This window comes from Pholis gunnellus (assembly GCF_910591455.1).
Source record: "Pholis gunnellus genome assembly, chromosome: 1".
In the NCBI taxonomy this organism is placed as follows: domain Eukaryota; kingdom Metazoa; phylum Chordata; class Actinopteri; order Perciformes; family Pholidae; genus Pholis; species Pholis gunnellus.
In genome coordinates this window covers 6,603,823-6,626,189 of record NC_136528.1, presented here as the reverse complement: position 1 = coordinate 6,626,189, position 22,367 = coordinate 6,603,823, and the positions used below count along the sequence as shown (strand labels likewise).

The following is a 22,367-nucleotide window of genomic DNA, read 5'->3' as shown; positions in this document are numbered from 1 at the left end:
CGTTATGAGTCCCAGTTTGTTCCAGTGTAACTTTGTGTCATTATTACTGAGGGAGAGGAAAACATCTCTGACCCTTTAGTGTTTGTTTACCGGCCAATCAGAGTCGCCCATCACTGACAACATGGAGGAGAAGGCTGTTTCCTTATCGTCAACAAATCCCAGAAAAAGACTGAAACCAACAAAAGTGTCAGTCCGTCTCTCAATGCTGTCTGACTTCCTGTCTGTGGCTCTCAGCTCCAAGCCCATTGGTTCCTACTGAAGATGTAAATCTTTAAGAAAAGACTCACAAATATATAGTTTAATTTTTACCATATCAGTTATCAGTCATTTCCTAAAACAGCCAGTCACTGTAGGGGGCTCAGCTCTCGCCATGTTGAGAGCCGTTAAGAGGCAACAGAAATGCTCCCAATCTCCCGTAAAGCACCTTTAACATTTATATCTGCAGGAGGTTCTGATTATTGTAGCCTACATTGAATTTAATGATGAGAGGAAATTAAAAGAATGAGAATGTTAACTCCACCTAAATGCATCTATTGGCTATAAAGTATTTAAGATAATTATGTGTTTTCAATAACACATGCATAAAACAAAGTTGTGATTTATTCAAGATAATGAGGAAAAATGCCAATAAAAAATGGTTGGGAACGTTCATTTTTGCACAAATTTGCTCTTCGTATGACTTATACACAAGGCCTATTGTGAATCGGGTCTCAATGGTTTATCACATTTAAAAAGTTTGTCCCCAGAAAAAAACACTTTCAGCCCTTTTACTGTTGTTTCCATTGTTAGCATTGTTAGCTTCTAGCCGCCGCCATGTTGAGAGCCTAATGGAGGCAATTGATATACATATTTTTCTTGTTTTAGTTACATTCACATTGTTCAGTTTATGTTTCTAGTTTAGTCAGTCCTGTTAAGCAGATTTAATCTTGTTCTAATCTTACTCCACCCATGTCTGACACTATCTTACATATTATATAACCTTGTGTTCCAGCTCTTCATTGAAGCTATTTGATGTTTACAATGAGAGACATATTGAAACCAAAGACTGTTTTTAAGGCTGCACCGACACATCTAATGGAAATATTCTAGATGTGAGACATTTTACACACACAAAAAAGTGGCCTAATGTATTTGGTATCTGAACTGTGTTTGGCTGCAAACATTAGTTTGATCCACCAGAAGCTCAGCGAGGTGTAAGAGGACACGTATATGTATTTATGTACACCTTGAAACCTGAAGCGTTTTCATCCATGTGAGAAATGTTTTCAGCTGCCAACATTCCTCTGCTGGACTCCTCTCAGAATGCATCAGGGCCACCAATACAGAATGACCCGTCCAGCTAAAACAGATGCAAGTATTTTAGTAGGAGGCTGCGAGTCCTCTGCTGGCAGGCGCTTAATGCAATATGTGCCCGTAAGATGAAGTCACAAACATTGCGACTGTAGTCGACTCCCACTCGCCGGGCAGCACAGACGGGGCATTATGTGGACGAGTACCAGCTGGTACCACGGGCTCCTCATCCTCCTTTCGGGACTTCATTCGCTGGTGCCTTTTGAAATCAGGACATGGAACTGAAATCGAGGAGCCAACCTGTGGACGTTCTCCTCGGATGCATCGTCGCCGCCTGCCTTTGTGCCGTATGTCCGGCCGAAAGACGTGAGTAGAGCTCTGGACTCTGTGGAGGGCCTCGGCTGTTCGCTGGCGAGGGGCAGGAAGAGATGGGGATGTTGGGGAGGACTCAGAGAGACACTGGATGTTTTCTATTTCTGCTCCTTTTTAAAGCACTTTAACCTTCATGGACTCTATGTCCACTTGTGATCCCTCGTGAAAAGACAAAAGTATTTTTAGGGGCCTGAAGAGGTGAAAGAAGCCAGTATTTTACCACAAAAAAACAGATATTCTTAACTTAATTTATTGTCAATTCTTAGTAATCCCCCCCCCCCCCCCCCCCCCCTTTCAGACTTTGGGGCCCATTAACTGCTTTAAAATAATAGAAAATACATTAAAAAATCAAGACGATGGGATTTGTTTTCAGTGCAACATATAAGCAGACATAATATATATTAGACATATTAGACAATAAATATTAGCAACATTGGGACTTGGTGTTCACCCTTAAAGTTTGAATTGAGAACTAGCTTTAGATGAGCTGTTTGTGTTGTTTACGCAAACAAGACATAACGTGTTATCAGCGAGACTTTTCTCTCGGTGTGGTGCAGTGGAGGAGCGTCCTCACGACGTAATGACTGTGTTGTTGGGCAACATGTCAGCTGGACAAAGTGCTGCTGCTGCTTCCACAGTTATTGGATGTGATCACACACCCTCAGAGGAATATACATCTCTACAAAAGAAGGGCCTTAAAGTTTAAAGGACCCCGACTAACAACCTTTTTAAATTTCCTTCCCGCTCACACAACACTGAGAAGCATTATTATATATTCTTCTAATATTAGTGCGATAGTGAAGATGTTTTTAACGCACTTGAAGCTTTTTATCTCGTTGGTCGTGTGATGTTGCTGCTAGTTTTCCTACACGTGCTTTATATTTTCTGTTGTTGGATTTGATTTGTTTCGTGCTTTTATGATTGTTTTATGTGTATTAATATCTCTTTTATACTTTGTTTAATGTATTATGTGCTTTTCTTCTTGCTCTGTCTTTGTGAGCTCACAGAGATACCGTCAGACAGAGCTAGCTGTTCACACCTGCTTCTAGTGTTTATGCTAAGCTAAGCTAAACTAAACTAACGAAGGCCTGTAGTCACTTTATATTGACCGTACTGTCATGGCGGTGTCTTTATCATCTACAGTAATGTAAAGTGCATTCCTCAAAATATCAAAATATTCCTCTAAGGACAATATTAAGTCAGTCAGGTTGTCATTTTTGGGCCCTTATTCATAGAGGGGCCCCGTGGAAAGATCTGAATCAGTTTCTGGCTCAGACGGTGCAGATTCTAAATAAAGTTGTGTTTAATTAAACCTCCACAAACTTACTGACACACAGAAAACAATATGCCAGGAAGTTTAATTCCAGTATAGACATCCTGCTGGTGATCAATCTGCTCTGCAGGGTTTTAAAAAGTTAAAAAAGTTAAAAAGTGTGACTGTTATACTATAATATCTTATATCAATAGATTATAATTACGCATGTATTCATGTAAAATCAGGATTTTACTGTTATAGTTAACAGTAAATAGTTAACTAATGATTATTTTCATTATGGATACATCTGCTGATTATTTTCTCCATTAATCGACTGATTAATCCCAAAGTGACACCTTCACAATGTTTGTTTAATCAAAACATTATTACTAAAACAAACATTATTAACTTTATTAAAAAGAAAAGCTGCAAATCTAGAGCCATCAAATGTTTTTACATGTTTAGTTTCTAATTCATTTTCCTTCTGAGATGAATTTAATGTCGAAAGTGGGATCAAGTTAAGTACAAATACTTAATCCAGCACTTGAGTAAATGTACTTAGTTACTTCCACCACTTCAGAGTATATACCATCTGATTACTTGTGTTTGAAGTCAAGTACACCAACTAAACTTGGTAATAATCGTAACCTATGTACAATAATCTCTTTAGTATCTTTTTATAATTCAATCAAATCTCTTGTGGCTTCCCACTTCCTGTTTCATTCGATGCCTCTTCCCTCTCTCAGTCTGCACGGTTCCTCCGGGCCCCGTGATGGTCCTGGAAAACAGCACGGCGGACGTCCAGCTGGTGACAATCATCTCCAGCAGCGACGCCACGCTGACCGTCACGGTGAACCCTGAAGATCTGTTCTACCTGAAGGGAAACGCCCTGATGGTGAAGAAAGGACTGGACTACGAGGTGATTATAGATGATAGAGTCTAGAACATGTGATCCTATCAGCTGATGGTTGACAACAGCAAGCAAACGTTTTGATGTGGATCCTTTGAATTCGTTCATTTAAAAAATATCTGTGATAGAAATCTACTGAGTGGAACATTTTACATTTATAAAATATGTGACGGTGAAAGTTGTTTTCAAGATGACTTCAAACATATCTTTTTAATTAACTTACAGCTGTAATGGAGGTTCATGTGCACTGTGTGAATACTAATAAAGACACACAGTTATCATCAATGCCAGAGCAGCAGGGGTTCTCTCTGTAGCCCGTTACCTGTTTAACAAACACCTGCACATGAATAACAACCTGCATTCTGCATTCTGCATTCATACTGTGTCCTGCTCAGAGTGACAGGAACCATTTCTGCTGTTATTCATTCATTATTTATGTATTTACCGACATTCTGATGGTAAATGAATTATTTAATAACCCAGAATCTAATTATGGTTTCTAGAGTTTGAGACCACGAACTCATGTTTACAATGTTTACTGAGGTAATAAATCAAGAGAGAAGTAGAGTCATTTTCTCATAGACTTCTATACAACCAGAGGAGTCGCCCCCTGGTGGACACTAGAGAGAATGCAGCTTTAACACATGAAGCATTGTCTTCACTTTTCAGAACCGGAGGTTGCCGCCTGGTATCGATACTTACAACATCATAAATATAAGAGGAGTTGAAGTTATTTTACGTAGCCCTTGCCATCAGTGGCTACCATGCAAGCTGCCACCTGGATGGGTGAATGATGACATGTAGTGTTAAAGTGCTTTGAGTAGTCGAGAGACTAGAAAACCTCTACACAAGTACAAGTACATTTACCATCTACCATCAGTATTGGTGTATTAACTCTGTCTATATAACTGCTGTGTGCTTGTCAGTCGTTGCACAGTGCAGCTCTGATGGTGTGGGTGCAGTGCAGCAAAGCAGGCTCCAGTTCTGTGAGTAAAACAAACACAATATCAACAAAGATGCCAACAATAATTATCAAGGGAGACAAGAAAACAGCAGTTTCTGACTGCAAACTGAGCTGCTGCTTCTCTTCAAGGTGAACGAGTCGGTTGAAGTCTTGGTTGAAAACGAGAACGATAACCCTCCAAACTTTGCACAAAGCCACTATGTACTGGAAGTGAATGAGGTGAGTGCTGTTGGTGTTTCACGTGTGTGTGTGTGTGTGTGTGTGTGTGTGTGTGTGTGTGTGTGTGTGTGTGTGTGTGTGTGTGTGTGTGTGTGTGTGTGTGTGTGTGTGTGTGTGTTTAAGGTTCTAGCTTGATGTTGACTCTGAGTTTTGTCTCCTGCAGCTCACTCCAGTCAACTCCAGTGTGGGACTGATAGAAGCATCAGATGTTGATTCAGAGCCGCTGTACTATCGCTTAGAGCCTGCAACCGTAAGAAGATGTTTGACGTGATGATGTAGTATATTTACTATTGTTATAGAGAACAGCAAGATACTGAGGGAACTCCGAAAATGTGCTGTATGTTCATTTATTATGTATTTGTAGGGGACAGCGCACACTATGGCTTTTTATATTACATGTTTATGACATATTATACAATGACTTTTTATGCCATTTTCATGGCATATTATACTTTTTGTATTCCATCTTCATGACATAGTTGGTATTGCGTCTCAAAGCTCCACAGGGCTGCGCTCTGAGTTTTACCTGAATTCATTGGGTTGTAAATCACTTCATAACTTTTTGGAAAGATGCTTTATAAATATAGTTAATTATAATATATATATTCTTTAAATCTTATATATGTATACGATATATTTCTTGTTTCTCTCTGTCTGTTAAACCAGGATAAATACTTCCGTCTGGAAAACATCAACACTCCAAAGATAATTGTGAAAAGCATCCTGGACTACGATGTGGTGCAGAAGATCTCTCTGGTTTTACACGTGCAGGTACAGTCACCATTTATTAAAAACAACATCCAGGTGTGGCTGCTTCTCTGTGACCTTTGACCTGTGAATACGTGTCACATGTTCCAGGATACACTTGATGGTTCGGCCTCCGACAAGCCCTTCTTCACCTCCGTGGCCACCATCACAGTGCAGGTGAAGGACGTTGATAACCGCCCTCCGTGGTTTCAGCCTTGTTTGAGGACCAACCTGGGAATCGCCAAACTGTGTGTGAGCAGCGGCTACAAAGGCAAAGTCAATCTCACCGAGAAGGAGGTGAGCCTCATTTCAAACACATGCAGTTCTGGTGGAAAGGAAAATTACACCTTAAGTTACTATATTTGCTCTCGAGGTAATGAGATTTTCTTTTGGATATAAAAAACCCCGTAATATTCTCCTAAAAGACGCTGGATTTATTTAAAGATGAGGCACTAAAGCACATGACTTTTAATCCACAGGACGGGCCGTTGGTGCTGGAGCCCGGTCCGGTGTTTGCCAAGGACGGAGACAAGAACCGGAGCGAGCAGATCAGCTACAGAATACTCCGAGGTTTGAACTCAGCAACACGATCTATTTCTATTTGCTTCCGGTCATGATGTGTTTGGTAACTCCTCTTTAACAGCACACTCATCAGCAGCTTTTACTTTTGTCATCATTAGTAGTATTGGTAGTAGCAGAGGTGATCTAGACCTGTTCAGCTCCTTAGAAAACCTTCACTAACCATCATGAAGACAAAACAATAGTATGTGTGCAGCTCTTCCTTCAAGCGTTTATACATCAGTAAAGGTTTTGTAAAAACACATTTTCTCCATCAGCTTCTCGCTCACAGTGACGACGTTTTCTTTCATCGTCAGGAAATGAGGGAAACATTTTCCAAATTGATGAGGAAACGGGAAACATCTCAATGGCTAAAGCTGCTGACATCGTCGGCCCGATAACTCTCACTGTTCTGGTAAAAAGAATCTCTCTTGGCTGTTGTTCTGTGGGGATTTGAATGGAAGAAAATAAAGAAATAGCTTTTTAGTTATTGCAGAACATTTGAGAAAAGATGTGGACTTGGATGTAACTTTGGTCCAACTCGTTTGCCGTCCTCTCTTGGCACATCAGGCGTCACAGGTCACCAACAGGGATCAGTTCGCGGTGACGCAGGTGACCATCGACGTGATGAAGAAGAGCAGGAACCCTCCTCGCTTTGAGAAGGAGCGATACGAAGGATTTATCTACAGCAACTCTGTCCCCGAGAGCATGATCCTCCGAGACAGAAGCACCAACCGGCCCTTCAGGGTCCGAGCTCGGGACGAGGACTTCGCCGCTGTGAGTGTTGAACCTCCCTTAATATTCAATGTTCAACTGATCATTTTACACTATTCTCACCATTAATGTATTGCTAATTTAAAAAAATACTGTCCAACTTTTCTTATAAAATGTAATCATTCACAAGATTAGTCAATATGTATCTGAACTGATGACAATCATTAAACATTTTAAAATGCTCTTAACGCTGCCCTAATCAATATTCCTACATTAACAATGGATCAAATGATTATTGTGTGAAAGGGATAGTTCATAGAGACAAAACCATAAAAGAATTGTCACCAAATTCTGCAGTTCGTTCAGCTCTTCGGAGCTTTTGTGTCTTTCAGATAATCTTTGGATGGCAGTTTACAACCAACGATCAGCGTAGTTTCCAGCTGTTTTTAGAGAAAAAGCCTTTAAAAAGCCACTGTCCTCTACCTGCTCAGCAGCAAACAGCAGACAGACTCAGTTTGAGACCAGCTGGTGAACAAAGTGGAGTATTTACCGGCTAAAGCGACAGATATTTCACTCGACGGGGTCGATAGTAACACCAAACTGTAGACCCGCTATGCGTGAGTCTTTTAATGCTGAAATAAAGAATACCGAAAACCAGAGGTTGTCTTTTATATATTTATTCTCTGCGCAGAGAAGATTCAAGCACCACAACAGAAGAACTAAGTGTAAAGTGAACACGCTTTCTTTATACAGAAGGAGCAACGGTGGGGGCCAAAGTTACAGACATTTTGGTCTCAGACTGACAACAATGAAAAACAAGCGGCCATGCGGCCTTGGCGCTGGAACATTGTCATACAACACAGTTCTTACAATCGTACAATTCTTCTTTTGCAACAATAAGAAAGATACATCTGGGCATTTTGGTACAGCTGCTGTACGTCATTGTGTTGGTTCTCACGCTGCATATATGATTGTCAGCTCTCTTGAAATATAATGCAGACAACTGTCGGCGTCTTTGGTAAGAAGACAAGCTCAGAGACATCTAACATGTATTCTACCTGTGCAGAACCAAATGGCAGGAAGAGATGTGGAACATTCACAGGCTGAATAGACAGATTTTTTTTTCCAGGAATTGAAAAGAATTTGCTGAAATGACTTTTACCAGATTGAACCAAACACGGATCCAAATGAAAGATATTGTTTCTCTGTGTCGTTCAATATGTCAACAACCTATTAGCTTAAACAATCTGTGTTTAAGTGGGTTTGTTTTGCTATCTGCCCCCCCTAGTGGTTAGACATCTGTAAATGCAGCTTTAAATGGCATACCTCACATCCCTAAATCATTTAATTTTGTTGCATTTTATTGTGTGTCAGGGTGCGAATCCAGATGTGAAGTATGAGGTTCAGTACAGCAGCTACGTCAACGTGACCTCAGACGGGTTTGTGATCCTCAAGAGAGTCGTGAAGACGGAGTCCTTCGCGCTTCAGGTGATAGACGTGTAAACGTTTTAAGATCAAGCACAATCAAATATCTTTGCATACATTTACTGACACGTAAAATTGTTTTATTTGTTTCAATGTGAATGCAGCTCAGAGCCGTGGACCCAACAACAGGGGAGTTTGGAACAGCTGCCCTTTCTGTTCAGGTCATACCAGGTAAAACCATCACAGTTACTCTCTGTCATACTGACTGACAGTGCTGTAAAGTAACGCAGTACATATTCTAAAGTACAGTACTAAAGTAAAATTTAAAGGGACTTTGTTCCCCCTCAAGGTAAACACTGTTAGCACTGTTGTCATTACGGTCTGTCAGCACTGTTAGCTGCAAGCCGCCGGCTCAGCCATCGCCATGTTGAGAGCTGTGAGGATACAATAGATATGCAATAGATATGCAATGAATACCAGAAAGAGAACCGTCAACAGAATAGCTTTGTCTGTTGTCAGTTGGATCACCAGCCGGGACATTATTTCCGCGGGGTGCGCTTGGTCATGATGGTTTGGTATCCTGCGGTCAAGTGCGGTACGGTTGCTTTGAGTGGCCAACAGTCAGCTCACATTCAGAATAGATTTATGATTTCCTCAAATTTGCACTTTTATTAAAAAAAATCATAAAAAGTCATGAAGTCATAAAAAAGTCATAGTTTATTATGCCATGAAAATAGAATACAAAAGACAAAGTTTATTATGCCATAAAATAGAAAAGTCAGAGTATTGTATGTCACAAAAAGGCTCGGTATAGTATGCCATACAATTATTTTAAGTCATATTATAGTATGTCATAAAAAATGTCTTATAAAGTCATACGAAAGAAATGTCATAGAAAAATGTCATAGTATAACATATCTGAAAAATCATGATACATGTCAAATAAGAAATTTCACAAAAAGTTATAAAGTCATAAAAAATGGCAAGAAAAGTCGTTAAAAAGTAGCCAATAAAAATGTAATTTACAGCATGTTATAAAAAGCTCATAGTGTGGCATGTCATGAAAAGGTCATAATGCTTTTAAAATGAAACTTGTAAACCTTCCCTTTGCAGCCGTGGCCATCCCGTCTCCCTCAAACGTGGGCTACCGTCCGGGCGACATGGCTCTGCTGGGGCTGGTCATGGCGGCTCTGCTGGTCCTCTGCTTCATTGTGATCGGCTTCCTGATTTCCCGCTTGTGGAAGGGAAACGCCAGCATGGACAAAATATGCGAGGTCAGTCAGCATTTGTCTTGTTTTGGTTTTCCATGTCGTTTAGTTTGTTAATGTGCTATATATTAATCTCCCATATTAATGGAATAGTTTGACATTTTGGCTTTTATGCGTATGTTAATGAACAAAAACAATAGTTTTAAAGGGAAACATCTTTATTTTACAGGCGATTGTCAAAGTTTCTCTACAAAGTTATTATCATACCTGTTACCAATTTTAATTTTTTTGTTTATAATTAATTTGTATTTAACCTCAAGTTACACAGGAAGTCTTGTGACACATTAATCTCTTTAAAGAGAGAGAGACCATCGTCCTTTCCCTCGTATGTGTATGTTAAGTATGGAGCTAGAGCCGGGAGACGATTAGCTTAGCTTAGCATAAAGACTGGAATCCGGATTGAACAGCTTACCAAAGTGACAAAATAATTTACCATATTGTATCTTAATTGTTTAATCTGAACACAACCAGAAATACAAAAACAAGGTCCTGAGTATTTAACTTAGGACACATCACATACACTTTAAAAAAAAATTTTTAAACACCTTGTCTGGCAATAAATACTACCATATATAGATTTAGTTGATGCCACTGAATTTGTCATTTGAATTATTTTCTTAATAGTCAGAAACAGTAATTTTTGTTCTGCCCATTTTATAAAGAAACACTGACAGTTGCGGTTCAAAGCCACCTCCATACTGTGATGGTTTAGTTGTCACACAGACTCAGCTGCCTTTTCAGAGCTCCTCCTGTGTGGCTTTGATGAATATTCATCAGCTGAAATCCACAGAAGGGCTCTGTGTTAAAACAGAACAAATGAACCTATAGCTCGCCGTCGGGGGGGAAACCACGGTGGCATCTGAAGCATCGAACAATGCCCCGATATCCTCCATGCTTCATTAACTGCTGTATTAATGAGGGCCCTCTCTCCTTTGCCTGTAGTGTCTGGGCCCCTGCCTGAAGTTGGACCAGCACCAGTCCGGCCACAGGGACTCCCTGCAGTACACCAACGACGGCTTCCAGACGGAGGGCGACCAGAGCCGCAGGCGCTGGAACAACGTTCTCCCCGGACGGAGCACCCGAGGCCGGGTCCTGCCCATGGAGAGACGGGGCCGCAACTGCTCCTCCTGCGGCGTCCACACCAACAACGTCCCCAAGGGGAGCCCCTCCGTGAGACCGTCCAGGAGGGGAAGAGGAGACGCGGACGACGAGTACGAAAAGAGGTCCATCCTGATCAAGCAGAGGAGGAAGGAGGGCCAGAAGACGGTGTGGTTCAAGGAGATCGAGGACTCCTCCGACATCGAGGTGGAGATCATCCCAGACACCGTGAGCCCCGTGGAGGAGGAGACGGAGGAGCAGCTGGATATGGAGGGGGTCGTCAGAGACCCGGCAGCCCCAGTGAGAGGGTCCGACGGCGGGCAGGAGAGCCAGAGCACAGAGGCCGGTGAGGAGCAGGACCGGGGGAATACCGGCTCAGAAAAAGAGAAGGGAGGCCAGGAGGAGGGCTGACGGCAGGAGGTCAGAGGTCAGAGAATGAACCTGAGCTGTTTGTTTTCTTGTTTTGGAGACGACAGCCTGCGACAGGGAGGTCTCAGCGGTCCAGGATGACACGTCCAACATCTCTGGATAACTGCCAAACCTCAAGAACACATTCAAAGGTCCAAAAAGTATTTATTTTCTGCTGTGAGTATCTCAGAAGAAAGATCCAAGCTTCATGAAATGCTTAAAACATATACTTAGAAACGCCGGCAGTCTCCTTACTACACAAAACGAACGCGTACTTGGAACCTTTGGATTTAGATAAACTGGTTGAACTGCTGGTTTGTTTACATCTTGACTTCTTTGTAGAAATGTCCTCATGTTTCCAGATGTCAGCAGTAAGTTCGATGAGTACAATGTTCTCATAACGGATAGAAACGAAGGTCTAAACTACTAAAATAACATCCAAGTTGTAATAAAGTGAGCTGAGGGCAATGTTGCAAAATCACTTTCTAATAAGGCATCAATTACAATAAAAAGGGTTTATATGTTGTAGTTAGGGCTGAAACTAACTTTTCATTATCAATTAATCTGCAGATCATTTTCTCGATAAAATATAAATGTTATGGTCTATTAGTTAACGAATCATTTAACGCTTTATAAAGTACTTGTCATTGATCAAAACAACTAAGTTGAACTACTCCCTCTATCATGCAAGGTGAGTTACTAATTAGATTATTATCAGAACTCTGTCTAAAGCTTTAAATGTTAAGTTAAAATGAATGGATATTAGTCCAGAAGGTCAGAGGTCAAATGATTAATTGGAGCCTAAAGCAGACGTTAACGACTCATATTTGATCTATAAAGCGTTAGTAAAGGATTTATTAACCATTAATAAACCCATTATAATAGTATTTATGTTTCTTAAGGATGCCTTATTAGAAAGTGGTTATTATAATGTTGGATCTACTGGATTTTTTGCATTAATTTGTGAGGTATTTAATTCACATCTGGTCATTTTATGTGCGTTTATAAAGTGAATTTTACAGACATTTACAGTATAGGGTTATATATATATTCAATGGATATTAAACCACCACAATAGATTTTGTATTCACTTCCAGTCAGATCAGGAAGTCAGCTGATAACATGAGTCAGCAATAAAAGGCCAAACCCAGAGGAGAGATTTGTCTGCGGTGAACGAGGTCACTGCGGTGCTGTGATGAAGATTTACTAAACCGGATTTTATAGTGATCATCATGTGAAGACAAACTTTAGCTACTGAATACTAAACAGCTGAGGGGACGTTCTTATGTGGACTGTTTTTATTGAGAACGTCAAGTGAAATAACTTTTTATGGATGAATCTTTGGTTAATGTACAGTTGACTTTTTGTACATTTAAGTGATTGAAGAGAATAATAAAGTTTGAAGGATTTGTTGAGTCTTGGGATCGCCTCGCTGGTAAATCTAAAGTTTCACTTTTAAAAAAAGTCTGATATTTAAAAAAGGAAGAGTTCGGTCTTTTGGGAAATGTTTGCATTCACATTATTGCAGAAAGGATTAATACCACTCTCATTTCTGTAGACTAATTATGAAGTAATAGCCAGTGACATGTTTAGTACTCTTAGGCAAGTTTTCACCATCGAAGAGGAGCAATTAATTAACAAGACGCGTCACTGCTTCATTTAAAAACGGTTTATTCAGGCCAATCACATCAAGATACATCTCACAGTCAGTAGAAGAGGAACAACGTCCTCCTAAAATGTAAATTAAAATCCCTGATTTAAAAAAAGAAAAAAGATCACTTGGTTTAAAATGTTCACCCCGTCACACAACATATCAAATCACAAATCTTTCACACACTCGGCTGGAAATCGTACACATTATTGTGATCAGTGCGTTTAGGCTCTACACACACTATTGCTAATTACTGTTCAATTGCGAAGCAACAGAAAAAGTGTGCAGCTCAGATTTGTGGTTTTCGTAAAGCGTTGCATTTAAACATGTGCCTCCAGCGCAGGATGCGCTCTCACTTGGCCGTGGCGAAGCCCACCCTGTTGTTGTCCCGGTCGAAGACGGTGTAGTGCGGCCCGATGAACACATCTCCCAGAATCCACAGGGGCCCGGCGGGGGCAGGGATGTCCAGACCCATGAAGCCGCTCAGACAAATGGTCTTTCCAGCCTGACTCACCTGGACAATAACAAGAAGGAGAAAGACAGTCAGAGACGTTCTTAAATAAACAGAGAGGAATGTGTAATCACTCCTCAGACAACAAACCAGCTCAGCAAAGTGGAACAAAGCTGCACTTGTTTAGTTTTTCATGATGCAACACTCAGTCCACACAGTGTCTATTGTTGCTGAAGGAGCCGCCTCTCCGTCGCCCCCTGCTGGAGGATAAACATCACCCGTCTGACAGGAAGTCTCACCTTGAGAACGTACTGCTCTCCGGTCAGAGAGTAGGGTTTGCCGCCAATGTTGAAGGTGATGACGGGCAGCGTTGGGACCTTGTCACAGCTCACCATGTACTGAAACGACCAGAACACAAAGTTATGTTAATGTACTAAAAAAAAAAAAAAAAGGAAATGTGACATAGACCACCAAAAATTAATGTAGTGAAACCTGTTACTAATTAGATTAAATGAACCCTAATACAATAAAAACTTAAACTACTTCTTGAACGGCGCCGTTATTACTTCAACACACGTAACAAGACCTTCACTGAGCAGCAACAAAAACATGTTTCTCAATTAACTGTTTGGTCTATAAAAGGGTCGTTAAATGGTCACACATTGTCGTCAGAGTTGCTCGTTTTGTCCAATAATTAAAACCCCAAAAGATATTTAGAGTATCAATCTCGGTCAAAGGAAGAAAAGCAAAGAAATCGCCATAAATTCTGCAAAAAAAGTTACCCAAGACTCGGCAAGTCTGTTTTTATTTATTCCCAATAAATGTTACGCAAAAGGTCATTAGGCAAATATGTTATAACATGTGTTGTAACAGATCAGGCTAATGTTATTCTATATTTCTAATTGTGAACAAAGCCAATACAAAAAAAGAAACGTATTTTTCTCCCACTTCAATGGTTCACTGCTGTGTTTTTAAATGGAGCTCTATGGCTCAGGAGAAGAAGAGCATCAGGCTTTGAGACCGGGACAATACTAGTCAGTCCTTTTAGAAGTCGCTGGTCTCACCTCTCCCTGGATGAGCGGAATGGCGCCGATGGCCTTCTGCAGGGCCTTGACCTCCACAGCGGGGCCGGTGATCAGAGACGTCCCTGTGTCCACGATGGCCTCACAGCCGTCCTTACACAGGCTCAGCTGGCTGCCCACCGCCATCCTGGAACAGTTAAGATTATGGTCTGTTAGACTCTAAATGGACCATAATTTACGAAATGAACATCATGCTGTATTGAAGAAGACTTCAAACTAGAGATTGAGACCATAAACTCATGTTTACTGAGGTAATAAATCAAGAGAGAAGTAGAGTCATTTTCTCATAGACTTCTATACAACCAGAGGAGTCGCCCCCTGGTGGACATTAGAGAGAATGCAGCTTTAAGACACTTCAGTATTGGCTATACTAGTCAGAACCGGAGTTTGCTGCCTTGATCCCTTATGAATGCTGGCAGAACTGGTTTCTGGTCCTAAACACCTTTTAAATGGAATGACATGTTCACTGCCCTCAAACTAGAGTCCTACACTCTTAATGTTTGTGTGTGTGATGCCCTTCTTCTGTTTTGCTGATTGTTTTCTTTTGAATGCTTCTGGTTCTCAGGTCTCTTGGAAAAGAGATCTTAATGTCACCGATGAAATAAACTCTAATCCTCGTTTAAAGTGTAATGTTGGAGCTCTCACCCGTCCATGTGGATCTGCCAGTACGCCTGGCGGGTGACGTTGACGTAGCTGAAGTCCCCGGTGTAGTATTTGGGGTCGGTTCCTCCGAGCAGCAGCTCACCACCGGGCTCGGTGTCCGGGTTCCTGACCAGAGAGAGAAGACGGGAAGTTAAAACTTCGTCACCACAGACGTAAAAACATCCGGATCAACTTCAGCGGATTCAAATGTTTAAACAAGTTACAATAAAGTCGTTTCTCATTTAACCCTTGTGGTGTCAAGACATGCTGATAGCTTCTTTTGTAGTCAAATAACAGTTTCTGAAACATCTGTAACCACAATGCAACAGTTTGTGTTCCATTACATTGGACTTTGTCAACCGATTTCTTTCAAGAAAAGTGCTACATGCGTCCCAGTACAACACATGTCCTCACTGCAAGCGCCAAAAAGCAGAAAACAGTTTTATTTAAACATCCAGTAGATTCATATGTAGTCGTGCATTTGTGTCCAATATTTATTCCACCAACAGATCATCCGTCTCTTTAACTTCGTTGCAGAAAACAGTTGCCGAGCGCTCTGAGACTGAAGTATACAGGAATAAAACTATTCATATTCCTCTATTGTTCACCCAATGTTAATATAAACATACAGAATGAGATCATGGCCATAAACTGACATTAATGTCACGAATCAACTGAAATAAGGTTTTTTTTTTTTAGTTTGTATAGTTTCTCTTAAAATAGCTCAAACGGAGATGCAAAGGAATCGAGCATTAAGAAGAATATTGGAAGACTACATTCAGAAGAGGAACAACGTGTTATTTGTTCTCTGATGTCACATTAGTGAGAAGGCTCCATCTGTAACGCGTCCTTATCTACAGCCCGCTGGTCTCAGCTGTGGTCGGTCAGAGCGTTGCTGCAGGAAAAGACGGCTTTTAAACTGAACGTTTGCAGAAACTTAAACATGAACTGACCGCTGGAACAGAGTTGCTGGCAGTCGATGGTGATTGATGAGGCAGATGTAATAATGTAATTGTGCCGGCCAAACAGGGTCCCAGGACCAGCGCAGAATCAGAACAACACAAACAACTTCACCCGCCTCCAAACAGCACATAAATGAGTCTCTAGTATCCGGCAGGTCACACTATGGTTTAGTTCCTGCAGCAGAGAATTGACTTTGCTTCCTACAGAAACAGACTGAACGGCAGCAGGTAATAAGACTTTATAATGGTCGGTTCCCCCACCTGTTCAGGTAGAAGGAGAAGACGTTCTTCTCCACCTTCTTCTGGCTCATGATGTTGTCAAAGACCGGCGCCACCCCGTCCACGGAGATGCGTGGGTAGGCCATGCCGAGGATGCCGTCGAACTTGGCGGCGATGAAGGCGATGCCGGGCTGATTGATGGCTTCACCAAAAAGCTGCTTATCCACCGAAAGGGCTCCGATCTAGAACAGCAATAATAAAATAAATAAAACGAGGTTAATCAAGTAAAACTCCTCTGAAACTAGTGGTGTGACGGACGTAGTCTGTACGGATTAATTACAGTTTAACCATCACAGTGTGAAGTAAAGTTAGTTATTGGATGATATTCAGTAAAAACATTTGATCAGGACATCAGCATTAATGCTTTTATAGTCGCTCTATCGATCTCGAATGTTACATTTTAAACAACAAATCAGTGTTTAAAGCAACAGGAGGAGCGCTAGTAACGTTAGCGGTATGTACGGAGTTCAGTGACATCATGATGCGTTCAGGCTCTGCTCAGTAAGAATGAGTACTGGGCGATGGTTAATTAGAACGTTATCATGATGTGTTCACATGTAATCTCGTAAAATTTAGTTTTTGGTCACAAACTTAAACAAATCTAGTTATTTGAAAGATGTTTTCACATTAATATAAAATAGATATTAGATGAATTATGAGCAGTTTAACTTCCTAACACGAGCTCTAAGCAGCTTATAATATAAACTACTAATGAGAAGATTTATTTATTTTTACAATAAAATATAACCTTTTATTTCCTAATCATTCGAATTGAAAATTAAAAATCACTATAGATGACTTAAAGTGAAAGCATAACACAAGTTTTGATGGTTTACACTTCAGAGCGTTAAATTATTTTGGGGTTTGGAGCTTTGTAGACCAGCTGCTATAAACAAACAAAACCATTCCATCTGCAGATATGATGCATCAACGGTCATCATGTTCGGAGGATCTCTAAAAGTTATTGTTATTTGCTTCCTTTTTCTTTCGCGCTGATCTGATCCGTGAGCGTCTGAAACTACAGTTTGAGACGTGAACTCACCGTGCACGTGTCCTGACTGAGGTAGCCCGACAAACTGCCCGTTCCATACTGGATGGCGAAGGCAGTGCCGTTCTTCACGTAGGTGCTGGACTTGGCAGAATTATATTTGTGGTGGAGCACTTTGAAAAAGGAGGAAAAAGTAAAGAAATGTCATTTTACAGCCAACACGCGGGGGAGTGTGTGTGTGTGTGTTTGTGAGGACTTGAGTTGGACTTACAGCAGGCGATGTCTGTGAAGGAGCAGTGAACGGAGGGAACCCAGAGGTTGGAGGAACCCGTGTCAAACACCACGGTGAAGAGCTGAGGAGGGGTACCCAGGCCGATCTCACCGTAATACTGGGCCTGGACGAGAAAACAACAAAGACGTTCACAAGCTTAGTGGAGAAGTAAATAAATCCATGTGGGAGAACACATAATCCTCGAGCTGATCTGGTGTTTTCAGGAAGAGAGATTACGATAATCCATCATGGCGGATTTCTACCGACAGCAGAGAAACTGAGCCGGACGCTTTAGTTCAGAAGTGGCTTCACTAACTCAAGATAAATGATTATTCTCCTACAGATAGTCTGTTGTAAAAATAAAGCTCAGCACAACCAGCAGACGATAAAACTGAAAACAAACAAAGTGTTGTGTAGTGATCACGATTACAGTCATCAACCGCGTAAAAGATTTGGACAGAATCTCTCCAAAATAAATGCTGTTAAAGTAATTTGCATGTAGTGATAAACTAGTCGAGTTATAGTGTTCATTTGGGGTCTTTTCATTCATGAAAACTGTTTAAAACTTGCAGATGTAGGATTTTAAACTCTAGTTTAACACAGTAACAGTTTGAGGAATGTTTTTTTTTTAAGTATATCTTTGATTAAGTAATCTTGAACATTGTGCTTTTATTTTGAAATAAAAGGCAAACCGATAGTTGAAACCATGATGAGCATTCATATGATCGGCTGTGTGCTGATCACAATCACCACCAATGACCATTCAGTTGTAGTTAATTTAAGACGTTTTATTGCTCAAATAAAACATTCACATTTTAATGTGCAAATTAAAAGTCATATTTTTGGACTCCACTGTGTTTATTAAACATTTTGTTTATATTTTAGCAGCGTGAAGGTAACTCAATAACCTTCATGTTCTCATCTAAAAATTATATATTGAGACTCTTTTATAAATCTAAAAAAAGCCATTTGTATTTAAAAAATACTTCACTTATGAGGTCAGGATCCAGCTTACGGTTAATAAACTGCACTTTAGCCCGTATCAGAGTCTAGAGATTAAAACAACGACAACAACAACAACCAGGTCTCTCAAAGCTCAGTGGAGTCCAGACAATCTGATGAAGCTGAAGATGAAGAGGCCTCACAGCTGTTGGTGTCAGCGAATGTCAGAAGGATGCAGGTCAAATAATTACAGAGTCGCGACAATAAATCACTCGCTGCCGTTTGTGTGACGCAACAAACGATGACGCAACAAACGTAGGAAGTGAAACAAACTTCCGTTTCTTGTGACTGAAAGTCACTCTGGTCAAAAAACTCAAAACCGCCAGACTGCAGAGTTTTGTCGAGTCATCCAGGACACAAAGTACTTTTGAGAGCTGCCAGATTTATTGTGGCGGTGCTTTGCTTAAATGACAGAATGAAACGCTTACTCAGTGGTATGTAGCGCTTTAGATGGTTTCGTTTGTCTAGATTTTGTATTTTACATTTCCACTAAAAGTGCTAGTTTTTGCCACAGACGGGCTCAGATTGTTATACCAACATTATGGAAAAGACACCACAGAGAAATAAAACCCTTTTCTTTCCCGTTCTGTGCGTTATCGTGTCATGTGACTTGCTGACAGAAGAGCGTAAACATCAATGAGAGAGAGCACAGTGCCGGTGTTGTGTCAGCTTTAGGGTTATCTAAAATATTTGCACTATCATGAATAACGACGTAAAATGATTTTCAACAATGTGGCTGTAATCTTGAGAGGCTGACTCATGTCATTACTGAAGATAAAAAGCCTGATAAAGTGACACACTTTGTTTAAGAGGCGTAGAGATCAACACTGAATCAGCTGTTAAAAGCTGCGTTTGTAGAAACACAAGAGGACCTTTGTAGCACCCCCCCCCCCCCCCCCCCCCCCCAGGGAAGAAGACTTTAAGGGTCCACAGGTCAGCGGTCTGGAGAGTGATGCTTACGTCAAGGTAGTTCTTCAGGACCTCTGGAGTGGGTCCGTTACCGGGGGGGAAGCCAAAGTTGTACTTCAGGGAGGGCCGGTCGGCCCGGAGCTGCTCGGCCGTCTTCCCCGAGTCGGTCAGCTCACGTCTGATGGAACGGAATTTCTTTAAGGGAATTCTGAAAAGAAACACAGAAGGGAGATTTAGGACTTAGTACAAAGCCAGATCTCTGAATCTTTCCATTTTTGGACAGATGCAGTGGAATTTGAGTTTGATTAGCTGCTTAACTGAAGTATAAACACGACTAGTGGCGCTGCAGATCAGACCTGACCCACATTCCTCATGCTTATCTGCAGAGCGGCACCTCTCAGAGGGTTGCAGTATATTATAGGTGCTGTTCATAAAGTATGACACAACGTCTGTGACCAGAAATGACCCCACTACGTCAATATTTTCAAAACACAGTCAGTTTAATCGCTACAATGAGCTAAACCCGATGCACTTTAATGCAACAGTCCTGGAATACCTCCTACAGTTTGTTGTGCTGTTGAACCGATTGGTCTAGAAAATTTGAGTTGACTAAACAACTAATCAAGAAAACAATTGAGAATAATAATATCGTTAGGTGCAGTCCTACTGTATTGTGTTATAAAGAGTGTTTGCTATGTATCCTACCCTCACTGATATACAAAATAATAGAAACACCTGTGATTCAGTCTCTAAAATGATCCTAAAGTTATATCAAAACAGCTCCACAGAACAGTCATGGAGGAGGATTTATCACAGGACTGCTGCATGACATTAGTCTCACCCACCCACCTAATAAAGTGAACTTACATCAGTTGTAATGAGTTCATGAAGAGTCAACTAATATTCGGCTTAATCACTGCTTCACCCTGAAGAAATCTAAAAGTTAAACTAAGAGCAAACCTCCTTTTTAAAAGTACTTCCATTGACATCTGAGTCATACTGCAGATAGTGTAACGTGCAGTGTCTGTAAACTGACACCAACAAATCATGTGATGGAGACACGAGATCACAACGATTACTACCCTGTGGCTTTTAAAACGAAGCAGAGGAAGCTTTGTATTTTTAGCACATGATGTATGTGCAGAGTCGAGGGCTGAAACGATGCACAATACAAGTTACGGGAGCTTAGACTGCCATCTCACAAAAACAAAAAAAACACGTTTGGATATTAGATTAAATCTACAGCAGCTGAAAAGTGTCTTAAACTATTATAAAGTATTACAAATGCAGAGTGTGCCTCTTAACTATAAGCTGGTATTAAAGAGAGGAGGAAACGCAGACATCAGGCCTTCATCAGTGTCACAATCAGCTAAATAACAACCAATCAGCATCCAGCATTGGAACAAGAACTAAAGGGGGGGGGGGGGGGGACTGGTTATGTGAAAGAAACAGTTAAAGGTGTGATGAAGCATCGCCCTTCATTTCCCTTCACTAGCACACATTCAAGTTTGGACTCATTATACATCACACAAGACACACAAGAGAAAACAAAGGCTGTAAAATAAACCAACAACCATCACCACAATGGTAGGAACTAAGTATTATTATACATTTCTTCCCCCACTGACTGGTTCTTCTATCACAACTCCAGTCTCAAGCTTTAATTGATAAAGAATTAGAAACAGCACTTTATAGATCAAGTGGGGAACTGCCACACGGCAGCAGAACACAATAGTAAAGAGTGCAAATACAACAATAATGTCACATTTAAAACACACCTGCATGTACACAAAGCAACCTGTTAACCACATATGTAGTCCAGAAACCATTGCACTGCGGTCTTATGGTATTCAAAAGTCACAGCTTGTATCTGTACACAGCAGTTAAATGTTTAGGTTTTAACAGTGTTGACCCTGTTTGTAGCTGCATGTCTATTTCTGTGTGTTTGAACACATTGGCTTCACACATACTTGTCCAATAAAGCTGGTTTTGCTACACATTTAACAGGATAAATCCTTAAACTAAAGTGAGGATCCATGAACAGAGAAGTGGTGGGATCGCAGCACAACTAAGCAGTTTAAATATGTCACGAGACCGGCTGTCCCCGCTGACACAGACGAACTAGCAGCTAATGGCTTAGCATTAGTTCCCATACACCGTGTTCCTTTCGGCTCAAACACATTAAACAACAGACATATAGTCCACATTCTTACCGAACAAGCGCGTCGGTGGTGAGGGCTAACGCCGCGAACACGACCAGTAGCAAGACCCTCATCGTGGCAGTTAAAAGCTTCCTGGACACAACAATGACGGAGCTGTTCAGGCTTGTTGTCGACAAACTGCCGACTTTTATATCAGCTGACTGGAGGAGCGGAAGCTATGTTACTCCAGCTACGTCACTTCCGGCCTTTAGTGCAACGCTCTGCTTTTCTTTCTTTTTTTTATTGCACAATCAAAAAGGCGTGTTAATTATGACTTACTATCTCATATGACTTACTATCTCGTAATTATGACCATCTGATAATCATGACTTAGTATCATAATTATAACTTACTATCTCATAATCATGACTTACTATCTCATAATTGTTATAAATAAATTGTGAGAAATGCAGTAACATTTCTAAGCCCTGACTCCTTGACAATGCTTGGTTTGTTCAACCAACCTCAACTTTATAACGATTACATTACAAATATTATTATTATTAATAGGAAAAGAAGCAAATCTTCACATTTGTGAAGCTGGAACCACAGAATGTTTTTACATGACAAAACCATCAAAATAGATGCCAATTCATTTCTGTTAATTGTTTCAACTGTATTCGTTTAAACTGTTGGGTAGTTTAATTTATAACGAACAACTCTTCATATATTTTGTGAAACAATCTTAAATTGTAAAAACT

At 40.7% G+C, this 22,367-nt stretch overlaps 1 protein-coding gene across 1 annotated transcript; it reads right to left on the bottom strand.

The window, feature by feature from the left end:
• Window positions 1-12,882: 12,882 nt before the first annotated feature.
• On the bottom strand, window positions 12,883-21,825 carry ctsd (cathepsin D). The gene is made up of 9 exons (XM_079159621.1): window positions 21,679-21,825; window positions 19,517-19,673; window positions 17,555-17,678; window positions 17,338-17,456; window positions 16,278-16,477; window positions 15,058-15,180; window positions 14,395-14,539; window positions 13,630-13,728; window positions 12,883-13,393 (listed from the first exon to the last, which is right to left on the bottom strand). The coding sequence occupies exons 1-9, from the start codon at window positions 21,738-21,740 to the stop codon at window positions 13,232-13,234; spliced, it is 1,191 nt and encodes a 396-aa protein (XP_079015747.1). The 5' UTR covers window positions 21,741-21,825; the 3' UTR covers window positions 12,883-13,231.
• Between the last annotated feature and the right edge of the window lie 542 nt (window positions 21,826-22,367).